The sequence below is a fragment of the Gopherus evgoodei genome, chromosome 2 (genome assembly GCF_007399415.2).
Source record: "Gopherus evgoodei ecotype Sinaloan lineage chromosome 2, rGopEvg1_v1.p, whole genome shotgun sequence".
In the NCBI taxonomy this organism is placed as follows: Eukaryota; Metazoa; Chordata; order Testudines; family Testudinidae; genus Gopherus; species Gopherus evgoodei.
In genome coordinates this window covers 65,133,024-65,159,121 of record NC_044323.1, presented here as the reverse complement: position 1 = coordinate 65,159,121, position 26,098 = coordinate 65,133,024, and the positions used below count along the sequence as shown (strand labels likewise).

The following is a 26,098-nucleotide window of genomic DNA, read 5'->3' as shown; positions in this document are numbered from 1 at the left end:
TTAAATAAAATTCCAGTGTCTTTGACTTGGCTAGGAAAGAACTGCAACGAACTACCAAGAAAGTTCACTAGAATCTTATCAATGCATACTGAAGACATGAGTGATAACTATTTATGAATGAATGAATGAGACCCCTAGTGCTTCCACATGCTAACTTTTCCCCACTTTTCTTTTCCTTTTAGTGTGCTACCTAAGACCTTCAAATATATTTCAGATCAACTCTGCTCATCCTAAGGGTTCCCAAAGTCAAATTAATTCTGAGGGTTCTAAGGCAAGGGACAGCAACTGAGTGAACTCTGGGTCTCACCTCTCCCATCGTTCCTTATAGATGACCCCTACTACTCTCCCTTCACGTATTCAAGGAGGCGCTTTCCTTCCTCTTTCTATTCCACAAGTAGTGAATGTGGGTTGACACATGATGACGGCAAGCAATTAGAATGCAAAAAGAGTGCCTCTCTTCTCGGCTTTAGTAAAAATCCCAAAGCTTGGCTTGCTCCCTTGAAGAGAAGCCCTCTGTATGTAAACCTCTATACACATGTAGAGGGGAGATGGGCACCCCATCTCTATGGTATTGTGATCCCTAGTCCAAGATCCCAATGAGCTGTGGATCAGCAAGATGGCATGTTGTGGGAAGAAAACAAGTGATGGGGAACTCCCTCAGCCTTGGAAAACTGTGGAGTTTCCACTGAAAAGCTAATATGGATGGTGGTTGTATTACCTCTTCTTCAGAGCCCCTTTGTGCCATAGATCACCCTTTAAAAGAAGGGATGAAGAGCGCTGTGAAGAAACTTGGGAAGTGTGGAAGTACTGGACTTTCACACAGGCACCTCCACCACTTGTAAGTCCTCTGACTTCTTTGCTAGGCTTTGGGAACACACAAGTTTTGGGTGTTATGCCCCCTGCAAGTTTTGAAGCAAGGGATGAAAAACCCTATCCCCTCCCTGGTTGGGCAATCACATGGAAAATGAAAATAGAGAACCCTTCGGGATTTCCTGTCTCTTATGTAGGTTTTTATGCACAGGGGTATAATCTGGCCATAAATATATACACAATATTATGAATTAGTATATGGACCTTCCTGAATCAGTATTGCCAGCTCCCATAATTTTTTCACAAGTCTCATGATAAATGGCATTTTTCCCAGCTCCCTAAGTCATGTGAATAAGTGAGGATTTCAGCTTTCATTTAAAAAGAAAAATGCTATTTTGCAACCAACAATAGAACATGAAAAACTGTGGCCGCCAACATACCCTAAAGACTTAATACTAAACAAAACTACAAAGAACCTAAAATGTATCTTCCAAAAAAATCTCATGATTTTGAACATTTGGAGTTGGAGATACTGCTGATTCAGCAAGCTACTTGTTCCTAACTATTCAGATCTATGCAAACAGTCTCATTAACTTTAACTGGAATTATTCAAGCGCTGGAAGTTAGGCACATGTGTAAATTCCTTCTTGAATCAAGGCCTTATGAGAGTTTAAGAAGCATGTTTAAAAATAGCATGGCATTTAACTTGATATGGGATAACACTGTTGAGAACTAAATACAATCAATATTCAAATATAAAACCTTTAAGTATCAAAAAATAGGATGTTGACCTTGCTGGAATAAGTCAAGTTTGAATATATGTCTTTATTTAATACCTATTATTATTTACTTTGATTGCGCTGGCACCCACAGTGGGCTAAGCACTTTACTTTCCAAACAAAGAGGACATGGTCCTAAAAAGAACAGAAGAATACACAGTCTAAAAAGACAAAGACGATTGAGGCATGTAGATGTAGGCAAGAGGGAACTAATAGTTATTTTTCTCTGGTGGAAAAGGAAGAGGGAGGCGGGGATGGGGAGGATTTAGGAAAGTAAAATATTATAAGAACATGGAAATTTTTTTACTATTTCAAAATGGGGGGGGGGATTTTTTTCCAGAACTTTTCATTTCAAGTTTTTTCCAATGATCAAAATTTTGTCAAACACAAATTTAGTCTTGGATAAAATTCCATTTGTCAACTCCAAAAAAAAAAATCTGTCAAAAAATAATCAGCCATACTAACGAAGTAAATAAATGAAAATTTATAACATGACCTAGAAAGCTTGTTTTTTGTCTCTATTGTGGAAGAAGTGGGTCTTCTGGAAATATTTAAATGATGATAAATATTTAAATATTTAATGATAGTTAAAAATCACTTAGAAAAGTTAGATGCCTGCAAGTCACCAGGGCCTGATGAAATGAATCCTAGAATACTCAAGGAGTTAATAGAGGAGGTATCTGAGCCTCTAGCTATTATCTTTGGAAAGTCATGGGAGACGGGAGAGATTCCAGAAGACTGGAAAAGGGCAAATACAGTGCCCATCTATAAAAAGGGAAATAAAAACTACCCAGGAAACTACAGACCAGTTAGTTTAATTTCTGTGCCAGGGAAGATAATGGAGCAAGTAATTAAAGAAATCATCTGCAAACACCTGGAAGGTGGTAAGGGGATAGGGAAAAGCCAGCATGGATTTGTAAAGAACAAATCGTGTCAAACCAATCTGATAGCTTTCTTTGATAGGATAACGAATCTTGTGGATAAGGGAGAAGCGGTGGATGTGGTATACCTAGACTTCAGTAAGGCATTTGATATGGTCTTGCATGATATCCTTAACGATAAACTAGGCAAATACAATTTAGATGGGGCTACTAAAAGGTAGGTGCATAACTGGCTGGATAACCGTACTCAGAGAGTAGTTATTAATGGCTCCCAATTCTGCTGGAAAGGTATAACAAGTGGGGTTCCACAGGGTCTGTTTTGGGACCGGCTCTGCTCAATATCTTCATCAACGACTTAGATGCTGGCATAGAAAGTACGCTTATTAAGTTTGCAGATGATACCAAACTGGGAGGGACTGCCACTGCTTTGGAGGACAGAATCAAAATTCAAAATGATCTGGACAAATTGGAGAAATGGTCTGAGGTAAACCGGATGAAGTTCAATAAAGACAAATGCAAAGTGCTCCACTTAGGAAGGAACAATCAGTTTCACAAATCCAGAATGGGAAGAGACTGTCTAGGAAGGAGTATGGCAGAGAGAGATCTAGGGGTTATAGTGGACCACAAGCTAAATATGAGTCAACAGTGTGATACTGTTGCAAAAAAAGCAAATGTGATTCTGGGATGCATTAACAGGTGTGTTGTAAACAAGACACGAGAAGTCATTCTTCCGCTTTACTCTGCGCTGGTTAGGCCTCAACTGGAGTATAGTGTCCAGTTCTGGGCACCGCATTTCAAGAAAGATGTGGAGAAATTGGAGAGGGTCCAGAGAAGAGCAACAAGAATGATTAAAGGTCTTGAGAACATGACCTATGAACGAAGGCTGAAACAATTGGGTTTGTTTAGTTTGGAAAAGAGAAGACTGAGAGGGGACATGATAGCAGTTTTCAGGCATCTAAAAGGGTGTCATCAGGAGGAGGGAGAAAACCTGTTCACTTTAGCCTCTAATGATAGAACAAGAAGCAATGGGCTTAAACTGCAGCAAGGGAGATTTAGGTTGGACATCAGGAAAAAGTTCCTAACTGTCAGGGTAGTTAAACACTGGAATAAATTGCCTAGGGAGGTTGTGGAATCTCCATCTCTGGAGATATTTAAGAGTAGATTAGATAAATGTCTCTCAGGGATGGTCTAGACAGTATTTGGTCCTGCCATGAGGGCAGGGGACTGGACTCGATGACCTCTCGAGGTCCCTTCTAGTCCTAGAGTCTATGAATCTATGACAAAGTAATGGCTTTGCGGAACAGCTCAGCAAGGGTGTTCCATGTATAGGAAACAGTTCGGAAGACAGTGTGGAAGTGGCCGGGATGAAGTAGACAAATGCAGCTTTCAGGCTGACAACACTGGCAGAGCAGAGGAGAAAGAGAGGGGGATGAAGCAACAGTTCAAGGAGGATAATTACAGTAAAGAGGCACAGAGTGATGAGAAGCCTTGAAAGCCAAATAAGAAGCTTGAAGTTGATGTGGTGGGGTGAGAATAATCAGTGGAAAGGTTCAATCAGAATGAAAAGCAAGAAAGATTATGTTTTGTGCAGAGTGGAAGGGGGAGATGTGGTTTTCAGAGAGCCTTAGATAATTCATTTATGCAGTAATGAGATGGAAGATAAGGGTCTGGAAAAGATATATCTGAGTAGGGAGAGAAAAGAGTGCTGATCTTAGAAACGTCATGGAGGAAGAACCAGTAAGTCAACTGTAACACACAAATAATAATAATTAATAATCTGGATACTGTTTTGATGTTGTCATGTGCTCCTTGTACATGGAGGAAGTAGTAGGTTACAAGGCTACTACTAGCAGGTTAGACTTCTGTACCAGAGATTGACTGGCTACAGAGATTCCAGCATGGAAAGCAGCATAAGAGATCTGTTCTCTTTTAACTGCCAAGTATGGCTGTTACCAGCTCTAGTAAGTCATGTTGCACGTGGTGCAACCTAGTGGGTGAACACTGTAATACAATACTCTGTAATACATCATGTCTCCCCCTTTCAGTTTTACCTTTCCCTCATTTAAAAAAATCATACTGTCATGCTATCTTTAATGTTGAGTACGTATCAGCCTATTGAGTGTCTCAGAATCTTACACAATCGGGTCTTGTATAGAAAACCAGCAACAACTTGGTCCATCCAGCTGTCCATTAGTTGCAAAGACTGGGTGTGGTCAGTTCAGAATCATTCAGTCGTCTTGTTCTGCATCTGCCATCTGTAGAGTTCGCACTATTGATTGTTCTTTCTGAGAAACAAACTGAATATATTGATGATTTCCACTGAACTCTCCACCATCAGTTTCAATCACATACGAGCCGGGCGATTAATTCCTTTTCCTTGTGACAGATGGAGTTCTCCATCCAGTTTGACATGAACACAATCACCAGGTTCTAGGTCTGGCTGTTCTATGAGTGATATCTAGTATTGACGTGTTTGTAAGTTTTTTTTGCCTTTTTACCCAATTTAGCTACTCTCCTCATGTCTGGCCACTTTGGAGATAGAACTACTGTTCTGACTTTGGAAAAGAATCTGAGTGGTTACCCCATCGGGAGCTGTATTAGACTCTATCCAGTAGCAGCTATTGGTATTGATCTACAGCTCAGAATAGCAAGGAATGGATCTTCCTTCTGGGTAAGGAAGAGTGTCGTGGGGTGTACTTCCCACACTAGCTCTGAGAGGGCTGAGCTGGCCAGGTGGGACCAATCAGCCAAGTAGGCTGCAAGACAGGAGATTTAAGGGTGAGAGAAAAGCCCTAACTAGGGGGAAGCTCACCTGTGCAGAGGTTGGGGGGAGGAATGCTGAGTGACCTGGCCAGAGGGCCAAGTCATGAAGAGACAACAGCAGTTCCTGCAGTGAAAGTGAGGCTGCAGATGGAGAGAGACATGGCAATTGCAGGAAGGGGTATTGGCCATACAGCTCTAAACCCTAGGAGAAGGGCCCATTCCAGCGGTAAGCAGAGGACCCCATCAGAAAGAGGCAGTAGTAGCAAATGACTCCAGGTCATAGGCCTGAATGACTTGCCTGATGGTGGCGAGCAGGCGAATTCAACTATAACAAGGAAATGTAAATTAGAAAGGCAAGGAGTCCAGTTTTGGCTGCGTTAACTTTAATTTGACAGCAAGACAACCCAGAGGTGCTGCTGGAGAAAGAGGCTGATGGCATCAGTGGCCAAAGACAGCATCTCAAAAATAATGAGAAGATAAGGAGAAGAGTGAGAGTGATCAATGATATCAAAAGCTATGTCCTTTTCTATAGGTGTTCTATCTTGTTCACATATCAAATATTTATTATTTTTAAGTCTATGGATGTGATAAAAATACATGTAAAATACTATGGCTGTGATTTTACTAAGTGGGTGCCTACAGCTAAATTCTTATGATCATATTTAGTTGGCTGATTAAGTGACCTAATTTTCAGAAGTGATAAGCACCTGGCAGCTCCCATTAACTTCAATAATCTTCAAAAGTGCTGAGCACTCAGCACTCTGACATACCCTTTAGCAGGAGCTGCTCATTGCTCAGAGCTTGAGAAAAATCCAGACATTTGTTTTTTGAAAGTCTTGAAATATATAGCAAGACAGTGCCTTGAAATGCCAGCAACATAATTGCTGGTGATAGTATTAAATATGTGATTACATCTGACCCAGTCTACCTCTACCTTTAGAGCTGACATACAGCTTAGAGAAAAATTCTCCTTGATCAAAAAAAGGAGATGCTTTCAACAAAGTGATTCGTTATTATTTTTGCCTTGGAAAAATTTACCTTTGGAAAAAGTGGATTCATTGTTACTTAGAGACTGTCACAGACTGGCAGTGGCTCTTTTTTCCAGCATCAAACACAGATGAAGTGCACAGTGATGTCACAAAAATAATGGGTCTAAAATGCAATATCAAAGTTTAAAAAATGGCTTTACAGCAGGCACTTGAACAATAACTTTGTAATTCTAGTGGTGTGTCTGACACTGTTGTGCACTACAGTCAATCTGAGCATCTTCTAAGGGTTAACAAAACTTTAAATAATCATTTGCTCTGGTGTACAGGCACCAGAGGGCATGCACATCTCTTATTTTGTTACAGATAGAGGACAAGGCTTGGGCCATGGCTACACTTACAGTTCTGCAGCGCTGCTAGTTACAGCTGTGTTCGTACAGCTGTGTTCGTACAGCACTGCAGTATGGCTACACTGACAGCTACCAGCACTGCAGTGTGGCCACATTTGCAGCATTTGCAGCGCTGTTGGGAGTGGTACATTGTGGGCAGCAATCCCAGCATTCAAGTGGCTGCAACGTGCTTTTCAAAAGAGCGGGGTGGGGTGGAATGTGACAGGGAGCGTGGGAGAGACAGAGAGATTGGATTTTTGGAGCTGACACTGTTCTCAGCTCCCTGCCTTGCAAGTTCTAAGGACTGGATGACACACAGTGCCTACCTTCAATCATTTTAAAAGTTCTGACCCCTTCCCCCACCCCTCTCTCATTCACTAAATGCAAATTATGCACTCCTAAATAGCCGTCAGACCAAATAAGCATGGACTTCCCCCTCCCCCTCTGCCGTGTGAGCGTTTTGTTTCTTTCTTCAGGCAAACAGCTGTGAACATTCCAAAGTAATTCCCCTGCCTGCCTCCGCTCGCTCAGCAAACAGGAGCTGTGTTTGTTTTTTAAATAAGCAGTTTGGCTGAACTCCGAGCTCCCCCTTTCTTTCGGTTTGTTGTGGACAGGAATTCTGGGATACCTCCTTATACCCCGGAGGTCAATAAAAGAGCTGGTGGGGTCCACACTTGCTGATCAGCGCTGGCTCATCAGCACTGGAATCACTACACCCGAGGCTCGACCGGGTGTACAACCAGCGCTGCAACCAGGGAGTTGCAGCGCTGGCCGTGCTTTGCAAGTGTGGCCACATCCTAAGTTGCAGCGCTGTAACCCCCTCACCAGCGCTGCAACTCTCTAGTGTAGCCATGGCCTTGAATTTTTTGGACTGAATAAGGGAAACTCTGGAGTTCCTTCTCAAGACAACCTATTCTTTAACTGTGAAACCTGTTGCGGTCAAGCAACAAAATGACGGTGTCAGTGGTCAAGGATACCACCGCCTTGGGCAAAATCCTAATTCAAATGGTCTGGGTCAGTTCTTGACCCAGGCACCGGTGGCTTAAATTAAAATCAACAAAAAGGCAGAGTATATAAATTAACATAAATGAACTCTAAAGAAAGCCCTTGGCCCTCAGGGCTTTCATCCCCATATACTTTCTTTTCTTGTACTCCAGGAGGCTTTAAGAAGCTCAGAGCCAGCCTGGTGCTAGTGTAACTCACATACCTCCTGGGTGTGGTGCTCTGTCCCATCTAGTGGCACCGAGACCACTTAGAGAGAGATTAATGAGTCTGCTCTACAACTTTAGCTAAGGGCCATGTGGCTTTTGGCCCATACAGTAGAGGCTCATGCATTTAGCTTCAAAGGTCCCAGAATCGTCGGCGACCAGTGTTTGTCGTGTTATATTAGCTCCTGTGGCAGAGAGTTGTTATTCCCTTGGAGTCCAAAACTCTTCAGTCCTCTCTCGTCCTGTTTCTCCCTCTTTATACTTGGACTTGCCCACAGTAGCTGAGAGGTTTCTCCCATAACTGAAATTTCTCACAGCTGAGCTGTGGCATGGCTGGTTTTCCTATCTGCAGGAAAGGTGGATTCTCAACCACTGTCTGCCTGTGTTTTGTGTGATATTTGTAGATCCCATCCCAGGTGGCATTTGAAAACCTTATATTCACTCTCCTTCTGTTAGGGAAAAAGTGACCGACTTCCAGCTGCCTTTTAAATTCTGTAATGTGTCGAGAACTCAAGACTCCCCTCTTAAACTATACAAGATTAATGATCAGTTACACTCTGATGGGTAGAGAATATGTGAATCTTTGTTTTTACTTAAGGACCTAAAGAAACCACTGCCTCCTTTCTGGAGAAGTTTTATAAAGATTCCTGACTTATGCCGTTAGGCCTCAATTTAAGCAGTGCTTGAGCACATGCCTACCTGTAAGCATATCAGTAGTTTGATTGACTTTAGTGGGACTACTCACTTACTTAGACTTAGGCCTTGTCTATACTAGCGAGCTTACAGTGGCACAGCTGTACTGATGCAGCTGTAAGATCGCTCATGTAGCCACTCTATACTGATGGGAGAGAGCTCTCCAATCAACATAATAAAAACACCTCAATCGAGTGACGATAGCTATGTGGTGAGAACCAATCCCACTGACAGCACTGTGCACACTACAACTTATGCCGGCGAAACTAAAGTTGCTCAGGGGTGTTTTTTCACATCCCTGAATGACATAAGTTTTGCCGGCAAAAGCGGTAGTGTAGATAAGGCCTCAGACACATGTCTAAGGCAGAAAAGGAGCCTTAGTTTTTGACTGAGCCTTGACTCCGATTCTGCCTCATTACTCTACCTTTTTCAGCTGTTCAGGGGTAGGAAGTAAGCATTTCAGAGGGAGCAGACCACTGGGATGACGTCTGCTGGTACTAGGATATGCCCTCTGCATCTTGTGTGGTGAACACCAATGTGACAAGGACAATCTTTCCAAATTAGTCACAGAGCAAGCCTGAATGAAAGTGTGTGTTTACGCTGCAATTAAAAACATGTGGCTGGCCCGTGCCAGCTGACTTATGCTCATGAGGCTCAGGCCAAGGGGCTGTTTAGCTGCAGTGCAGATATTTGCACTTGGTCTGGAGACTGGGCTCTAGGACACCACAAGGTGGGAGGGTCCCAGGGCTTGAGAGTCTACACCAGGGGTAGGCAACCTACGGCATGTGTGCCGAAGGCAGCATGCAAGATAATTTTCAGTGGCACTCACACTGCCCAGGTCCTGGCCACTGGTCCGGGAGGCTATGCGTTTTAATTTAATTTTAAATGAAGCTTCTTAAACATTTAAAAAATCTTATTTACTTTACATACAACAAATAGTTTCGTTATATATTATAGACTTATAGAAAGAGACCTAAAAATGTTAAAATGTATTACTGGTACGCAAAACCTTAAATTAGATTGAATAAATGAAGACTTGGCACAGCACTTCTGAAAGGTTGCCGAGCCCTGGTCTACACCATAGTTAAACAGCCCCTTAGCCCAAGCCCCACAAGCCCAAGTCAACTGGCGTGGGCCCGCCACGCGTGTCTAATTGCAGTGTAGTCATACCCTAAGAACATATCAATCTTGAACAAGTTAAGAATAGAACAAATGGGGGTCCGCTTCCTCTCCAAGACACAGGCGCACATATACAGTGCTGCTAGAGAGCCAAAACAAAAACTGTTCCTATTCTACTTCAAATATAAAAATAACTGTCTGCTTCACATATGAAACAGAGCGTGGAGACTAGTTTAGCTTACACTACAGTTCTTATCTTCCTTTCTTTAGTAATGGCAGAAAGGGAAAAGACATCTTTTAATATAATCTTCCTAATGTGCCACAGAACACAGACAATTTAGTGGTAGGAAACATGTTTACTTATTGACTGATTACTGAGATAGAAATCTAATCGATGATGTAGCTCAGTGTTCACTGGCTGCTAGCTACTTTCTAACTTGTACCAGGGCTCTGACTAGTAATATTAAAGTAATGGTCACGTGTCCTCTCCATCACCTAATAAAATGAAGAAACAGAGTCTGGTACATCTTCTGACAGAGAAATCACTGACTCAAGACCTTTCAGACATTAGAAATAGGCATCCTCTCTGCAGCAGACCTACACAGCTGTGATTCCAAACATTGTTAAAACAATCTTTTAGGCTATGTCATTAAGTAAGGCCTGGATCCCGCAAGCTGTTCCATATGGGTGGACCTCTGCACGCATGTGAGCACGGTAAACTTGAATGGGGCTCTGTCTGGATATAGGACCAATGTGGTACAGAATTGGGAGCTTGATTAGTATGTCAATAAATATCAAAAGACAACATAGCATCTCTAAACTTACACACAAATTAAATGTTACATGCAGTAGTGTTGCAGCTATGTTGGTCCTAGGATATGAGAAAGACAAGGTAATATCTCTTACTGGACCAACTTCTGTTGGTGGAAGGTACAAGGTTTTGAGCTTCACAAAGCTCTGAACATTACTTCCACCAACAGAATTTAGTCCAATATTACCTCACCTACCTTGTCTCAGTAATTAAAAAGACATTTTAAACTAAAAATTGTATACAGGATATTCTAGTAGTATTCTGACAAACTGAAAAAAGGGAAAAATTAACTAAAATACATGAATTATGATCAATATCAATGAATACAGACACTTCAAGAGAATACATACACTAATTTAAACAAAAACTATGATATTACACAGTGATAGATCATTTCATAGGTTAATACTGCCACTGGGCGCAATCTTTCTGATGTTTAACTTATCATAATTGTCAGTTTCTTGGAAGGAATAAAGTAGTAGTTTTTCCTCAAAGAAACCAAGACTGCAATGAAAAACATATGTCTACAGAGAAATATTCTCAACAGTAATCTTTGTAATTTTATACTACTATCAAATGTATTTAAATACTATGCAAGTTCGGGCTGTGTTAATTTTTCCAGAGAGTCATTTAGACATGAAGTTTAGATGCTGAGATGACTTTGTTGTCAACCACAAAATCGGATCTTGAATATATCTTAACAATAACTTATTTATCATGCTCTGTAAATTAGATATGTTTGCTTAAAAGTTTCCATGGGGTGTTTCATGAAAACAAAACTAAGAAAAAATACTTCACTGCACTGTGATAATCTGGTCAACACAAGACAAGTGATACAGCTATAGGATGATGTGAAAAGCTCATGCTCTGTCCCGAACTCTTCCATAAAAAGGCTGTATCACACACACCAAAATGCCTGAGATCACTGAAGTCAATGGGAGTTTTCCACTGGCTTCTACAGGGGCCAGGATTTCACTCTAACAAACATTGATTTAAAGCACTCCTTTACAAGTATAGTCAGGCTACCTCTCCCAAAATTGTTAATTTTGCAATTTTTTTTTTTAAAGGAAGCATTTTTTCTCTGAAAACAATAAAATTCAGTACAGCTTGATTAGGAGAGGAAGTAGCAAATGTAGGCTTCGATTCAGTAAGCTACTAAGTGTATGTACAACTTAAAGTGCGCATAAATTAGTTCCACTGAAATCAATATAATCTTGCTGAGGCTTAATTTATCACATTGTCAGTTTCTATTAAGTTAAAATGAATTAGTTTTTCCTCAGAAAAAACAAGGCAGTGGCAAAACACAAGTCTAGGGAGAAGTATTCCCAGCAATAATCTTATAATTCTACCAAATCTGTAGAAAAACAATGCATTTTGGGGCTGTATTACTTTTCCATGAGAGACAAGTAGGTGAGGCAATATCTTTTATTGAGCTAACTTATGCTGATGAGAGAGACAAGCTTTTGAGCCACACAGAGCTCTTCATGTAGGCTCAAAAGTGAGTCTCTCTCACAAACAGAAATTGGCCCAATAAAAGACAGTACCTTCACTCTCTTTGTCTCTCTAATATCCTGGGACCAACAGGACTACAACTCTCACTTTTCTAAGATCATTCATGCATAGTGTTTAGATTCTAAGGAGACATCTTTGAAGTCAGCAAGGCACTTAAGATTGTATGCAACTCAAGTCAGTGGGGCTACTTGTGTGCTTAAAGTTATGAGCATGCTTAAATATACTGGTGAATCAGAGCCAATTTCAGGGCTTTGTGCTTTTGTGCATTTTCATTTTGATAATGATATGGTAACCAACAACAAACACCACCACTACCACCACCACTGTTTTATTAAAATTTTCAGTGAAGGTTTTAAAATTAATCTTTTATTTTAAATCAAATTTTAACCAATACTGTAAAAGCCAACTGCTTTGTATCAGCTCAGTGCTACACATAGTACAGTGCAACTGAAATAAAAGCAGCATACAACATATTTCTGCATTACATTTCATATAAGTGATATTTTAGTAGGAGAACTGGATAGTCCAGAAGATTGAAAGTAGTATATTGGGCTTTTTACTTGTAAACTACCACTTTAAAACCAGATTAAATTGCTAGGGATCAAAAATGATTATCACCTGAAGGTAGCTTTGTGGCCTGTATAAAAAAATTGGTTCACTCAGTCTAATTCAGGCTCAGCAAGAGTGCACAGTGAAGAACTCATTGCCATAACAAGAATCCTTTAAGGTAGCCTCAGCAACAAAACCAAATCTGAATGGATAGAGAGATCGAATTACTCTGTCACCCACAGAAAGGGCCCCTATAGAACTTCACATCAGTGAGGGAGAATGCAGCAGTTTGCATTGCTGCAACCCATATTGTATCGGTTACCTGAATAAACAGAAAATTTCAGTTTGTCAATGCAGCTACTTTCACAAGAGCTGAACACACTTAGGTAATTGTTTTAAAGAGAGGGAAAACCCCTTCAATTGAAACTTCTTTTTAAGATGATTTTGATATTTATACTGATTTCTGATATACTCACAGTAGGATTTCCATATTGGAGGCTGGTATTCTTCAGCATCTAGAATTTAAAAAAAAGAGGAAGAAGAAATCAATCAATTGGCCAGTCAGTCAAACTGTCAACATGTCTTTTGTAGAGACCACAGCTTGTCAGCAGTATTCACATTTCCTTCTCAAGAGAACTGAATGTTTATTTATAGCACAGTTCTAGATGTTAGAGAAGAATATCACTTTCTCTACTTGTGGACTCAAAACCATTTTTACAAATTATTTAAATATGACAGAATTAATTTCTTACCAATTTTCATATAGCTCCTTTGCTCACAAATATATTTAAAGTAATTAACTTGATTGGTCAGCTAGGGAGGGAGTTCAAACAGTATTTATTTGGCTTGGCATAATAAAACAAATTATAATTTGATTTCAGATCACGTTTTTAACTTATTTATCAAGGCTTTAAAAAGTAAGTAACATGCCAATAAACATGTGCGACTCAGACAGGACTCGGATGTGTTCAGATCTGATGATTCCAACATGGATGATTCAATTAATTTTCCTACATTTAATCTAATGTGTGATTTACAAATTTTCCAGGAACTGCATTAGCAATAAAAAAAAATGTACAGTGGAAAAACTGTAACTGAATGTAAAAGACTAAAATTATTATCCATTGATGCAAAGAACAAACATGGGAGACAAAAAGCTGATGCTCTGTGTTACCAAAAGCATTACATGATGACCCCAGGAAAGTTGTTGGCAGTGGGAATTGAACCTTAGGGTCCATCTAGACTACCCGCCGTATTGGCAGGTAGTGATAGATTTCTCAGGGATCGATATATCGCATCTCATCTAGACGTGATATATCAATCCCTGAAAGCGCTCCCGTCGACTCCGGAACTCCACCAGCGTGAACGGCGGTAGCAGAGTCGACCGGGGAAGCCACGGACGTCGATCCTGTGCCGTGAGGACAAGAGGTAAATCGATCTAAGATACTTCGACTTCAGCTACGCTATTCACATAGCTGAAGTTGCGTATCTTAGATCGATTTCCTCCTCTGCAGTGTAGACCAGCCCTGAGACTTCAAGATCTAAAATCGTGAGCCTTTACTATCTGAACTAAAAGCTGTAGTAGGCTTGTATAAATATCTCAGCCACCAGCAGCCAGGGACAGAGTGCGATACTGACTGGACAAGCCAGCTAAACCCTGGGCTAGCAGACTTGTGTATTTCAGCTCATGTTCATGCTTTAATATCCAGAGATCCCAGAATACCCCACTGTCAACAACCTACCCAGCTTGAATACTAACAGTTAAATAAACAGCTACTTCTAAAGGGGTCATGTATACTAGTTTGGCACTAAACTGTCACATTGCTAAACACTGTAAACAGTCATGTAGGAGCATATCGTTAATCTTCCAAACAAAAAGATGCAGGCTAATTAAAATATTTGGTATTTACTAAACTCCCACTCAAGTTATGCTAATGTAATTAAATCACATTTTAATTAGCTCACTCTCCATGTCTATTTATAAATACACACATTTTATATACCTCCATGAAAAATGTGTTTACTGGAAATGTTAATGATTAACTACAGTTTGCCACTCTTAACTACTTTGTTTTTAAAAAGAAAAACCATAGCAATTATCACAGTAATTACCTGGGATAATAATCTGCAACAATTTGCAGATATATTGCTCATGAAGTTCACTAGACTTGAATTTCAAATAAATCCACTTCGTCTGTTGTAGACAACACTGCCAAATGTAAAGGGCTCTCAAACCAAAAGAGGTGCATATATTAGAGCAATCTGAGGGTAACTAGCTTTCTACTTCATTATAACTAGTAATTATTTTTATATTATGTGACAACACTAAGATAGTAAAGACAAACACTCATTTTTCCCTGTGAGATTACAATTCTAAATACATTCTTTTTCCAGGTCATCTGTATAACTGGTTCTTCACACATTGTTTAACACAATGCAACTTAATAGCATAAGCCACATGTCAAAAACTTTATTCTCTTCTCTGGTCTTTGCATACACAGGGTCAGTGGAGAAACACAGTCTGACATACAAAATAGCTGAAGATCTGGCCTCATGCATTTTATTACTGAGTTTACACCCACCTCCATGGCTTGATTCCTAAAAATGTTCTGCATTTCCCAGAACATAACAAAATCTGCTTTACTAATTGAGAAATATTTTCCATTAACCTCTTTAACCATTAAGGTAGCAATTATTGGTTTATCTAGGATATTGATCTGGGAAAATGAAAGCCTATGAATAGTTGAGTGAGAAAGTATACACAGTTTGGACAGATGGAAAGACACAGGTACTAGAACTAGGGGTGATGGGGGATGTGGCAGCACCCCAGATCTTGAAGTTGTTTCCATTATATACAGGGTTTACAGAATGTCTTTCAGCACACTCACACCCCACTATATCAATTGTTCCAGCACCCTGCTTACAGATGAATGTTAGTTGTAGCAGTTAGAAAAAGCAAAGTGAATCAGGTTATGTTCTTGTACATCAGTGAAGCTATATATATATGTTTATAAACTGCTTGACACTGTACAGTCTAGTTGCATACAGACTTGTGGTATGGAGAAAACATTAGTCAATGTAAAGGACAATCTTCTCACTTGCTGATTATGTCAGATCTGTCAGGCTGTTGGCCCTGATGGGAGGGGGATGGATTCATTCCTCAGTGGATGAAAATGTTCCTGAGTGGGAGCTCTCAATAAGTGGTGAGGGGCACCTACATGCCATTACTAAAAGACTCTTAATGCATGACACTGCAGGGTTCCATCCTACTTCTCCTGGTGTATATCGTATACATGACTCACATAATACCTACCATTCACACAGTGTAAATACTATCAGTGTTATTTACTGTCAAACCATCATGGATGGTATTTGATGGCACAGATCTGTGTGGAAGCGATCGACAGCTGGTTTAAACTCAATCCAGAGTGATAATGTTCCTGTTTATGGCTCAGGGAAACATGTAATGGAACTCACAGGTATAATTTGTTGTCCCATTAATAGGGGGTGATTCCACCACTAATGGAACAGGCGCAGAATTAAGGTATCATGCAAGGCTGCTCTGAACAAGAGCTCAGGGTATCTATTTCTCTTTCTGAATTATTTGGAAAGTCCCCCCCCTCCATGTACCCAACTGTAGTTATACAATTCCCATCACTTGCAGACAAGATTACTGTAATTCACTCCTTTTTGGTTTCCTGGTCCCTTGGATGCTACTCATACCATTAGCTACATCATTTCTGCCTCTATTTAGCAGAATGGAAAACTGTTCATATCCATTCTCCACAAACAGTAAGCAAGCCAAGAGATACATTTCAAAATTTGATTGTTGATTAAGACCTTACATATTGCAGATTTTCCCCCTCTTATTTCGTATGTGAAGTGAAATCACCTGGGTTGTTCTTCACTTTTCACAATCAGATGAAACCTGATTTGGATCACTGGAGTACTGAGATTGTCTATCAGATTTTGGGTGATCCCCTCAGTTACTTAACGACAACTTAATATCCTTTGTTTTTGTCTATTTTGTATAGATGCAGGTGGTTTGAAGAGGGGCCACTAAGTCCAGGTTTCATGTCTTTTTTTAAATAGTGCCCAAGTTGAAGGAAGGTGAGGGCATATTAATATTAGTTTTGATTATAGTAATTAGGTGCTGATTGGATAACAATAATAATATGCAAAAATAAATGTGCTGACTTATTCCTAGACATAGTACATGCCTGTTTCCTATTGCTGTTTTACTAAATGACCTACACTTTCAACAATTATTTGGGACTTAATTTCAGAAAATGAGCCAAGTACTGTGTTAGAAATAAGGCTGACACTAGACATCACTTAAAACTAGTGAGCATAAAACATCAAATGTGAAACAATCACAAAATGTCAGAGGGTCAACTCTAACCCAACATTTTGGAGTTTAGAAAGGGTGACTTTGAAAGACTAAAAAATGCCCAGAGGATTTTATTTGAATTCTTTATTATATTGGGAATGTAATACAGAAGAGGAACATAAATTTAATAAAAAGAGCTGGAAAGACTAGAAATGGCAATAGATACTCAAATAAAGAATATTAACAATAATATTGTTTATCACAGGCTTTGAAATACGACCAATTTGGAAGACAAATATTTATCATGGTATATCTAAAATACTATCTAGAAGCTAGTTAAATGGATAAGAGAGAGAACAAAAGAAATGCTGAATGTTAACTTCAGAAAATATTTCAACAAAAATCGAAGGATTCTCAATATACAGCAGTTCAGTTATATTAAGCAGAAAAAAGTGGAGAAACTTGGTCAAATAAAAATGATGCTGGAAAATTGGAATATGGGAATGAGGAATGGCAGATTAGTTCTACAGTTAATTTGCTAGTCTTCACAAAGAAGAAATAGAATAAAAAATGCTTAAGAAAGATATTTTCATGTAAGGTTAAAGGAGAAGAATAGCGGTTGAATAAATATGAAGCTTACTGTGAAAGAGCATATGAAAAGTTTTAGATAGCTTTAAGATGCAAGATATGAGATCCATGTAACAAGGATTTTTTTTTTAAATTAAAGAAAAATAAAGACAAAGGGCCAACATCCTAAAAAAAGTTTGATAAATGAGGGACAACCTGTGAAAAACGAAGACCTGAGGTCCATATTGAAATTCTGTTTGCACAGCAACTACCATCCCATAGGTTATAGACCTAAATAATTATTTTATTGCAACTGTAGTAATGATGCAAGGCACACAACTGTGTATGTGCTATAATGCATGGACTTCAAGTCTCATTTTTTTCCATGCACAGCCCAGATTTTTATTATGCCACCAAAGAAATCACCTATTATTCATTGGAATGTGGTTGAAGAAGAGAATTTGAGGGTTATTTTAATCCATTTTTAATATGAATCAATTATTGCAGTCCACAAAGAAGATGATCAATTGTCAAGATTCAGAAAAAAGTCCATCAGCTTCCTTTTTTTTTTATTGCACTACAATTTTGGTGTACAGGAGTTTAAATACCGAGCACTGTCCAGTCAAAGTACATCTAATCTAATGGAAATCAAGATATACTCATGATTCTTTTAAATTTTAGGATTGATGACCAATTGGAAAAGAACTCTAACGCTAAGATCCATATATGACATGTAGCGAGTGAAAGCATTTCTTATTTAAAGATGTCTTGCCATTGCAGCTTGTCAGGAGTATTGAAAAGAATTCAGTGTACTTACTCCAAATAGTTTGATATAAACAGTTTAAAATCAGTGCTTCTGGTAAGGGATCAAAATTAAATTCTACTGTTACTACTACTGAGAATCATCATACAATCAGGATTTACTCTCTAGTGTACTGGACTCTTAGCTATGAAGATAAATCCACTGTATTTCATTTCCACTTCAAAATAGTTCTACAATTTATCTAATTTCTATCCAGAGGTCCTGTCAATAGGATTGCTTAAAACTGACAATATCGCCTAAATAATAGTGGCGGTATCATTCTCACAAGTGATGCGGCATTAAGTATAAGTGGCACAGTAATATCGTTCTTTCTGCAGTCCAGCTAACAGTGGCTCTATGCAGTGTCCAAAACCTAGTGTCATAAACAGATGGTTAAGGGTTAATGTCTCTTTTACCTGTAAAGGGTTAAGAAGCTCAGTAAACCTGGCTGACACCTGACCAGAGGACCAATAGGGGGACCAGATACTTTCAAATCTTGGTGGAGGGAAGTCTTTGTGTTATTTTTTTTTGTGTGTGTGTTGTTCGCTGTTCGCTCTTGGGGCTAAGAGGGACCAAACGTACACCCAGGCTTTCCCAATCTTTCTGAATCAGTCTTTCACGTTTCAAAATTGTAAGTAATAGCCAGGCAAGGTGGATTAGTTTTATGTTTATGTCTGTTTTCTTAACTTGTAAATGTGCCTTTTTGCTGGAAGGATTTTTACCTCTGTTTGCTGTAACTTTGAATATAAGGCTGGGGGGGGGTCCCTCTAGTCTATATGAATTTGAGTACCCTGTAGAGCATTTTCCATCCTGATTTTACAGAGATAACTTTTACTTTTTTTTTTTCTTTCTTTAATTAAAAGCTTTCTTTTTAAGAACCTGATTGATTTTTCCTTGTTTTAAAATCCAAGGGATTGAGTCTGAACTACCAGGGATTGGTGGGCGGAAGAGAGGGCGGATGGTTAATTCCTCCTTGTTTTAAGATCCAAGGAGTTTGGATCGGTGTGAAGCCTCTCAAGGCAACCCAGGGAGAGGAAAGTCTGGGGGGAAAAAGAGGGGGATGGTTAATTTCTCCTTGTTTTAAGATCCAAGGAGTTTGGGTCTGGGTTCCCCAGGGAAGGTTTTGGGGGAACAGAAAGTGTGCCAGACACTAAATTCTGGCTGGTGGCAGCATACCAGATTTAAGCTAGTAATTAAGCTTAAAAGCGTTCATGCAGGTCCCCACTTTTTGTACCCTAAAGTTCAAAGTGGGGGAAAAAACCTTGACACCTAGGTAGTCTGAAATCTTAGTTTTCCCCAGAAAGTAGAACTAGGCTCCATTGTGGAATACTGGCAATCTAGGTTGATCAAGGGTTTGTCACCCTGAAAAGCTTGTTGGCCATGTTTTGGCAGCTACTATGGAAGACGAGGAAAAAGATCTTTTTGTCTTTGCCATGGCTTCAGTGCAGGCTTATAGAAAATCTTTGTACGTCTGTCCGTTTGCCTAAGCCTGAATTCTCTGCCATCAGTGCTCCAACTTCAGTCCTCCTCTTCATCTTGCAAATAATGTGAGAACCACGGTGACATGTGGGCAATGGTAAGAAAGAGGCCATTACGAGTCACTGGGTCAGTGGGCTGGGGCTAGTATGCAGTTATAACAACCCACACGATCTACTACTTCAGTCACTTGGTTACTATTTTTTTTGTTTTTTACTGTTGTCTTCTGAACCAGGGCTACAATTTTTTTGTTCAATCTCAAAAAACCAGCTTTTGAATATAAAATTTCCTGTGAATGAATGATAGATTTTATACAGTTCCACTATATACACTACACCTGCATTACGATAGTGTATTATTTAATCTTGAGGTTTTCTTTTAAAAAAAACTTGTTATTCAAAACGAGGATGAAGATTAAACTCAGGGTATCTTGTTTACAATATTTTTCACATTAAATATATATCTACATTGTCATGTAACTGCTAACTAAAAGGCTGTCTTTCAGAACAGTGAGATTAAAACAGTAGTATTTATTGACAGAATTTTTAAATAATTGCAATTATAATATACAAATGATTGGAGAGGGGCTGGAAAGTGAAGAGGAGACAGTTGCATGATTTTTCCAGCATGAAAGCCATCATTGCATTATTTGTTTTTCACTGCGTACTTACTACTTGCCAACAACAAATGTTCATTTTTCACTTATCATCTAAATCCCTAATGAGAGTATAGAAGGTGGTGAGTGCTTATTATCCTTTTGTTTGTTTTGGAGTCTCTCGCAAATTGTATACACACACAAAACTACCTCAGTTCACCATATCACTGCACCAGTTACAGTAATGTTGGAAACTATTTTAAATATGCAATATTTTCAGATTTTACTCTGTCATTTGGGGGATTATTTTATTTATATTAAAGCAACTGTTATAATCCTGTTTGCTTGCATTTTAAGAAAGGCAGTTCTTTTCTTTAAATAATGAATAAACCACACAATCATATGAGAGTCTCACTGAATTCTTAAATCAGACAGTGCTCTGAAGAGCAAAATGAACTCCCCCCATAGTTAATAATTAGCAATGCAACTGTTGAAAGATTTCAGTGTGTCATGAACACTGTTTAATGTTTCATGGAGAACATAGGGATGCCCATGCAGAAGCCAGCAGTTGTCAGCTTTATTGCAAAACTTTGCTTTTCATCAGAAAACAGTAATTAAAAAAAATAAATTTAAATTATGAGAACATGCTTTAACTTATATTTTGGGCTATTAGAGAGTTTCACCTCCAGCATAATGTAACAACAAGAAGTGCCAAATCTGTTTACTTAAAGCACAGTTTAAAAATTGGCATATTCTGTCTGACTTTACATGTTTCCTACTGTGCTGTTTCCTTTTAAAAAAAATATCAGCAATAACGTATAATTTAAAGTGTCAAAAACGCTAGCAAAGGGGATGGAGTTCCATTTTGCACAGTTATTATGCTGAAACAATAAGCTTTTAATAAGACTACAAAATGACAAGTATTTTGTATATTTTGCTTTTAAGCCTACCATAAACTTGGCATTATACTGCTGTATATACCACATGTATTGGCTCGTTCTACAAAAGTACAGTCTTTCTAGATTTTCCCTTCTCATTCACTTTGTCATCCTTCTGTTTCAGATTTAAAAAGTAAAAGTATTTTCACTAACATAAAACGCTGCTATACGGAATTTATTCTAAAGTGATCAGATGTATTTTATAAAAACATGGATTTTGTGAATGAATTAAATGCAGTAATGATAAAAATTACCAAGCACCAAATGGCAAAATGCCGTCAATGTCTAAATAGTAAAATAAGTAACAACCGTACAAACTTACCAGAAGGAAAGGCAACAAGGCCCCTACTGTGACAGAAGATTTGCAAGATGATCTGTTTACTGAATTGTCAGTTTACTCAGTGTGTGTTCAAATGATCATATCCATCTGACTGCAAAAATGTTTCCAAAAGAGCAATATTTTATTTACTTTTTAAAAATCTTACTTGCTTTTCTGAATAAACTATCAAGTTTGTGGAGAACTGTTGAACTTTCAGTGTATAAGTGTCAGAGACAACACTGAGCATCTAACGGTGAGAGGATTGTATAAAAGCCTCAGTGGATGGACAGACAGAAAGAACAGAGGATAACATTTTCAGAAGTGTCTAAGGAACTTAGGAGCCTATGTCTCATTGATCTTCACAGAATTTAAGCTCCTAAGTGACCTAGAAGCTTTTGAAAGTTCTACTCATACTATACAGTATACTGAATTAACATCATTCTAAGGCAAATTATAAAACCTGGTGGCCATGAGAAATTAGATATGAAGATGCAAAAAAATGCTATATGAATTGCTACCTTACTGCTTGATTGGGCAAACATGTTTTAGTTAATGGCTGTAATTACACTTAATATAGTCACCAAACATTAAGCCTGATGATTGCTACCATTATTTATTTTCCAACTAAAGCCAGAATGATTAAAATGTAGCATATTTCACCTCACAGTCTAATGCTAGAAACATGAGGGCCAAAATAAATTAGAAAAACATATCTGAGGCCTCACAAGAATTAAAGACTTTCATCATTTTAGTAGAAATAAACAAATGACATCACATTAGCAGAAAGCACATCTTATGCACATCCAGTTTTCTTTCTAACTAATAACCAGTTAGTTCCTGGATAAAAATCAGGAGCAGATAATCAGATGGTGCAAATCAGCATAGCCTCACTGAAGTCATGTTATCATATCTGAGGATATGGCACTGTATTTTCAGTCTTTTACATATTGCAACTCAAAAAAGAGCAAATGCCCATAGAAGCCAACAAAATATCCCATGTACTGTTAGAAAAATATTTGACTGAAATAACTGCAGTAGTGCCAACAAATATTCACAATGGTCAGGGTTAAATATTGCAATTAGAAATGTTTCTGTTGAAATAGTGTCAGCATATTCCCTGTTCCAGAAATGCACTCATAAATTGACACAGTGCCCAGTTATCTGACTCATCAAAGGAGCCAATACATCCCTGAAAAGTTATTAACCTTTAGCAAAACCCAAATCACTGCTTTTGGTGGCTCTCTTATGTCTGCATGTGTCATTTTATCAGCTCTCTCACCAAGGGCACATTCATTCTTCTTACTATTCAAGGGTAAATGAGGGGGTCCTCCTATTCCTGTAATTGATTGTGTAAAATAGCCAACAGCTTTTCAAAGATTATGAACCTTTTACTCTCTCCTACTCACTCCTGCATTTATCATTCTCTAGATGCACACATACAAATATTTTTAAAAGCCTGCACTGCAGATTTAGGGTAATCAGAATATAGTGGAAATTTACTAATTCACACTGACTGGGAGACCTATTAAGAATTAGTGACTTTTCTTAAATGTTTGTTCACTCAATAATTTGCAATGATCACAGAATATACTGTACTTGGCAAAAACAACTGATCTCAAAGAGATTACTCACATGCTGCAGTACCTTGCTGAACTGGGGGCTTAATAAGGATTCAAACCTAGGTCTTCAGAGATGAAAGGTACAACACCCCACACTTTCCACAGTTAATGACTAACTTTTTTTTTTTTTTTTTTTTTTTTTTAAGAAAAGGTTGACAGAAGAAGGTCCTCCCTGGACTTCCTTTTGCATGGGAATATCTTGTAATTTTTTTTATTGAACTTACTTCTGTAAACTAGCCTGTAACAGTTAGGAAGAGAAAAGCTGTAGCAGGTGCTCTCATAACTTATTTTATTAAAATATGATGAATTCTCATGAATCTTAAATTAGCAGTATCCTTCTGCACACTTTACCTTTTTATTTTATTAAAATGGAATGAATTCCTCTTTTTATGTACAATTTTGTATGAGTGCATCAATCAAGTTGAGAGCCAATTAAATTAATTATTAGTTGATGTGGAGTTAACGTTTGTATTTGATTGATCATTATCAGCTATCACTGAAGCTGAGCCACACTTCATACTTTCTTAGATGGAAATGGAAATTTTACAAGTCTTCTTATAGTACCACTAAAATTTCTATAGCCAGTTGTTAAACCTAAACCCAATAATAAGATCCTAGTCAATATAAACATATGTTATAAAAATGTTAATATGATTACACATTCTTCCAAACAATCATAGCAATCAAACTACTAATATATTGGAAAATTGTTAGAACAGAATCACACCCCATTTCTTTATCCCATAGTTTCCTTACTCAAGAGTAATTTTACTTTCCTTATGAAAGTCTATAGTTCTTTCAGAAACCTTTTACTACTGAACAGCACTCTTATTACTGCTAAAGAGATCTTACAGTATTATAATGTAGCAATATGCCTTCTCTTGAACTGAGCAGAATAAATTTTGGAATACATTTATCTAACGTTTTCTGAAAGTGTAGCTGAAAGGAACCAGTATTCTCATATTTTTTTACAACTATCTGTGACAGATGACAATATCCTTGACAAACCTTACTGAAGTTAGTTCTTATTGAATAAAGTGTAAGTATTTTAGAAATTCATTGTATTAAAAGTGCAAGTAGTTATGTACTGTCGAGAGACTGTATATATTTCCATGGGGAAGGGAGCCCTCCAGGCTCTAAGAAAAGTGTGGGGGGGGGGGAGGGGGGGAGTTTAAGCAAACACTCAGATTGTAACACCTCCAGAAAGCTACCATCACCTGGAAAGAAGCTTGAATATACAGATTCAAACTGAATTCTTCAGGGAACATCAAAGAAACGATTTGTGATTAAATAGCCTGAGTTAAAACTGACCCAGGGCCTGCTTTCTGACCCAGTAAACGGACAGGACCCCTGGTCAAATGGGGGACCCAGTGCTAGGGAAGGGTTGAAGGACTTTGGTCTAGTGAGCCTCATAAGACTTGAAAGCTAGTCCTGAGCTAAAGCTTGTTACACAGTGATGATCACAAGACCCTTCTGTGGGATTTGAAGGACTGTAACCTGCTAGAACCCTTGCTGGACTTAGGGGATGATCTCAGCTAAGCTTATTAGCATGAATTTAGGTTATTTTATTGTTCTTAATATGTTTTCTCTGTAATGTTTTCATTTTAGGAAAAGAAGTGTTTGCTTAGAAAGAGATGTGTGGTTAACTTATAACTGTTGGCAATTACCCTGTCTCATCTCTGAGGAGAGAAGGATTTTGGGAAATAATACAGTGTAGGCAGGGAACTGTCCATCAACTGGTCAGAAGGGAGAGAGTCCTGGGACTCTCTCTGCCGGAGAGAGATGACAGCTGAGAAGCTGGGACCTAGTCTGGGTGCCCTTGCTGGAATATAGAGGGGGAACTGTAACACCATTCATTCTTGTTTTAGTCACTTGCTATAGAGAGCTCACTGTCAAAGCGCTACCCAAAACGTTAACCAGTTTAATGGGAGTCACATGCCTAAAATTTCACATTGAAAATTAACTCATGTCATCTTGAGAAAATGCTTCAGATCAACTCTCATCTGTATCAGCAATGACACAATGTATTTCAAAGTCATTAGGGACAAATCCTGCAAGGTCTTGAGAACCTTCAAATCCCACTGACTCAATGATAATTGAAGGTGCTCATCACCTATAGAATTCAAAGCTAGAAATGACTTTATTTGTTCATTTAGATTGTTTTCTTATAACAAAGGGAGATGCGTGAACAATGTTTCTGTATCTGCATGATATAACACTCTACTTCTGAATCAAAATATATCCAAAATTTGACTCAGAGGACTGAACTCTATCATCAATTGTGCCTATGCATTTGTAATTAAAAGGTAATGCTATTGCCTTCAGTAGCATGCATGAGTGCAAGTGAGGGCAGAATTTGGCCATTATAAATATGTAAAGCAACAATATGATTGCAGTGTGAAGTCAGTTTAACATCCTAGTTCCCTGTTTTGCAAGTATAAAAGGTGCATCTAGGCCAAGTATATGACACATTTAGCTATTTTAGAATTCATAGAAATTCTCTGTGGTAGACGACTACATTTAAATAAAGTAGATTCAAAACAAGGTCCTCAACTATATAACTGGATTTTGCTTCTTTATAATGAGTTGGAGAGCGGTTGTTTATTTTTATAAAGAAAAACAGAAGTTATGATTTCTCATAATAAAAGGATTTTCCTCTTGTGAGTTGCTGAATAAAACACTTTTATGACTGAAAAGTTGTTTCTCAAAAGAAACCTGTACATTCTGAACATACACTCAAAAGACTCGTGGGCTTGCTGGTGAATATGTGCTTCAGGTTGGGGGGCTGTCTGTAAGCGAGGACTGGCAAATACTAGCAAATACTCATCAGCAACCACACACCACACACCAAAAACACTAACCCAGGAACCTATCCTTGCAACAAAGTCCGTTGCCAACTCTGTCCACATATCTATTCAAGGGACACCATCATAGGGCCTAATCGCATCAGCC

At 38.5% G+C, this 26,098-nt stretch overlaps 1 protein-coding gene across 1 annotated transcript in view; it reads right to left on the bottom strand.

The window, feature by feature from the left end:
- CHN2 (chimerin 2) overlaps positions 1–26,098 on the bottom strand; it is a 207,454-nt gene that overhangs the window by 117,654 nt on the left and 63,702 nt on the right. The window contains 1 exon segment of the mRNA XM_030550857.1: positions 12,977–13,015. Coding sequence (XP_030406717.1) covers positions 12,977–13,015 — 39 coding nt within the window.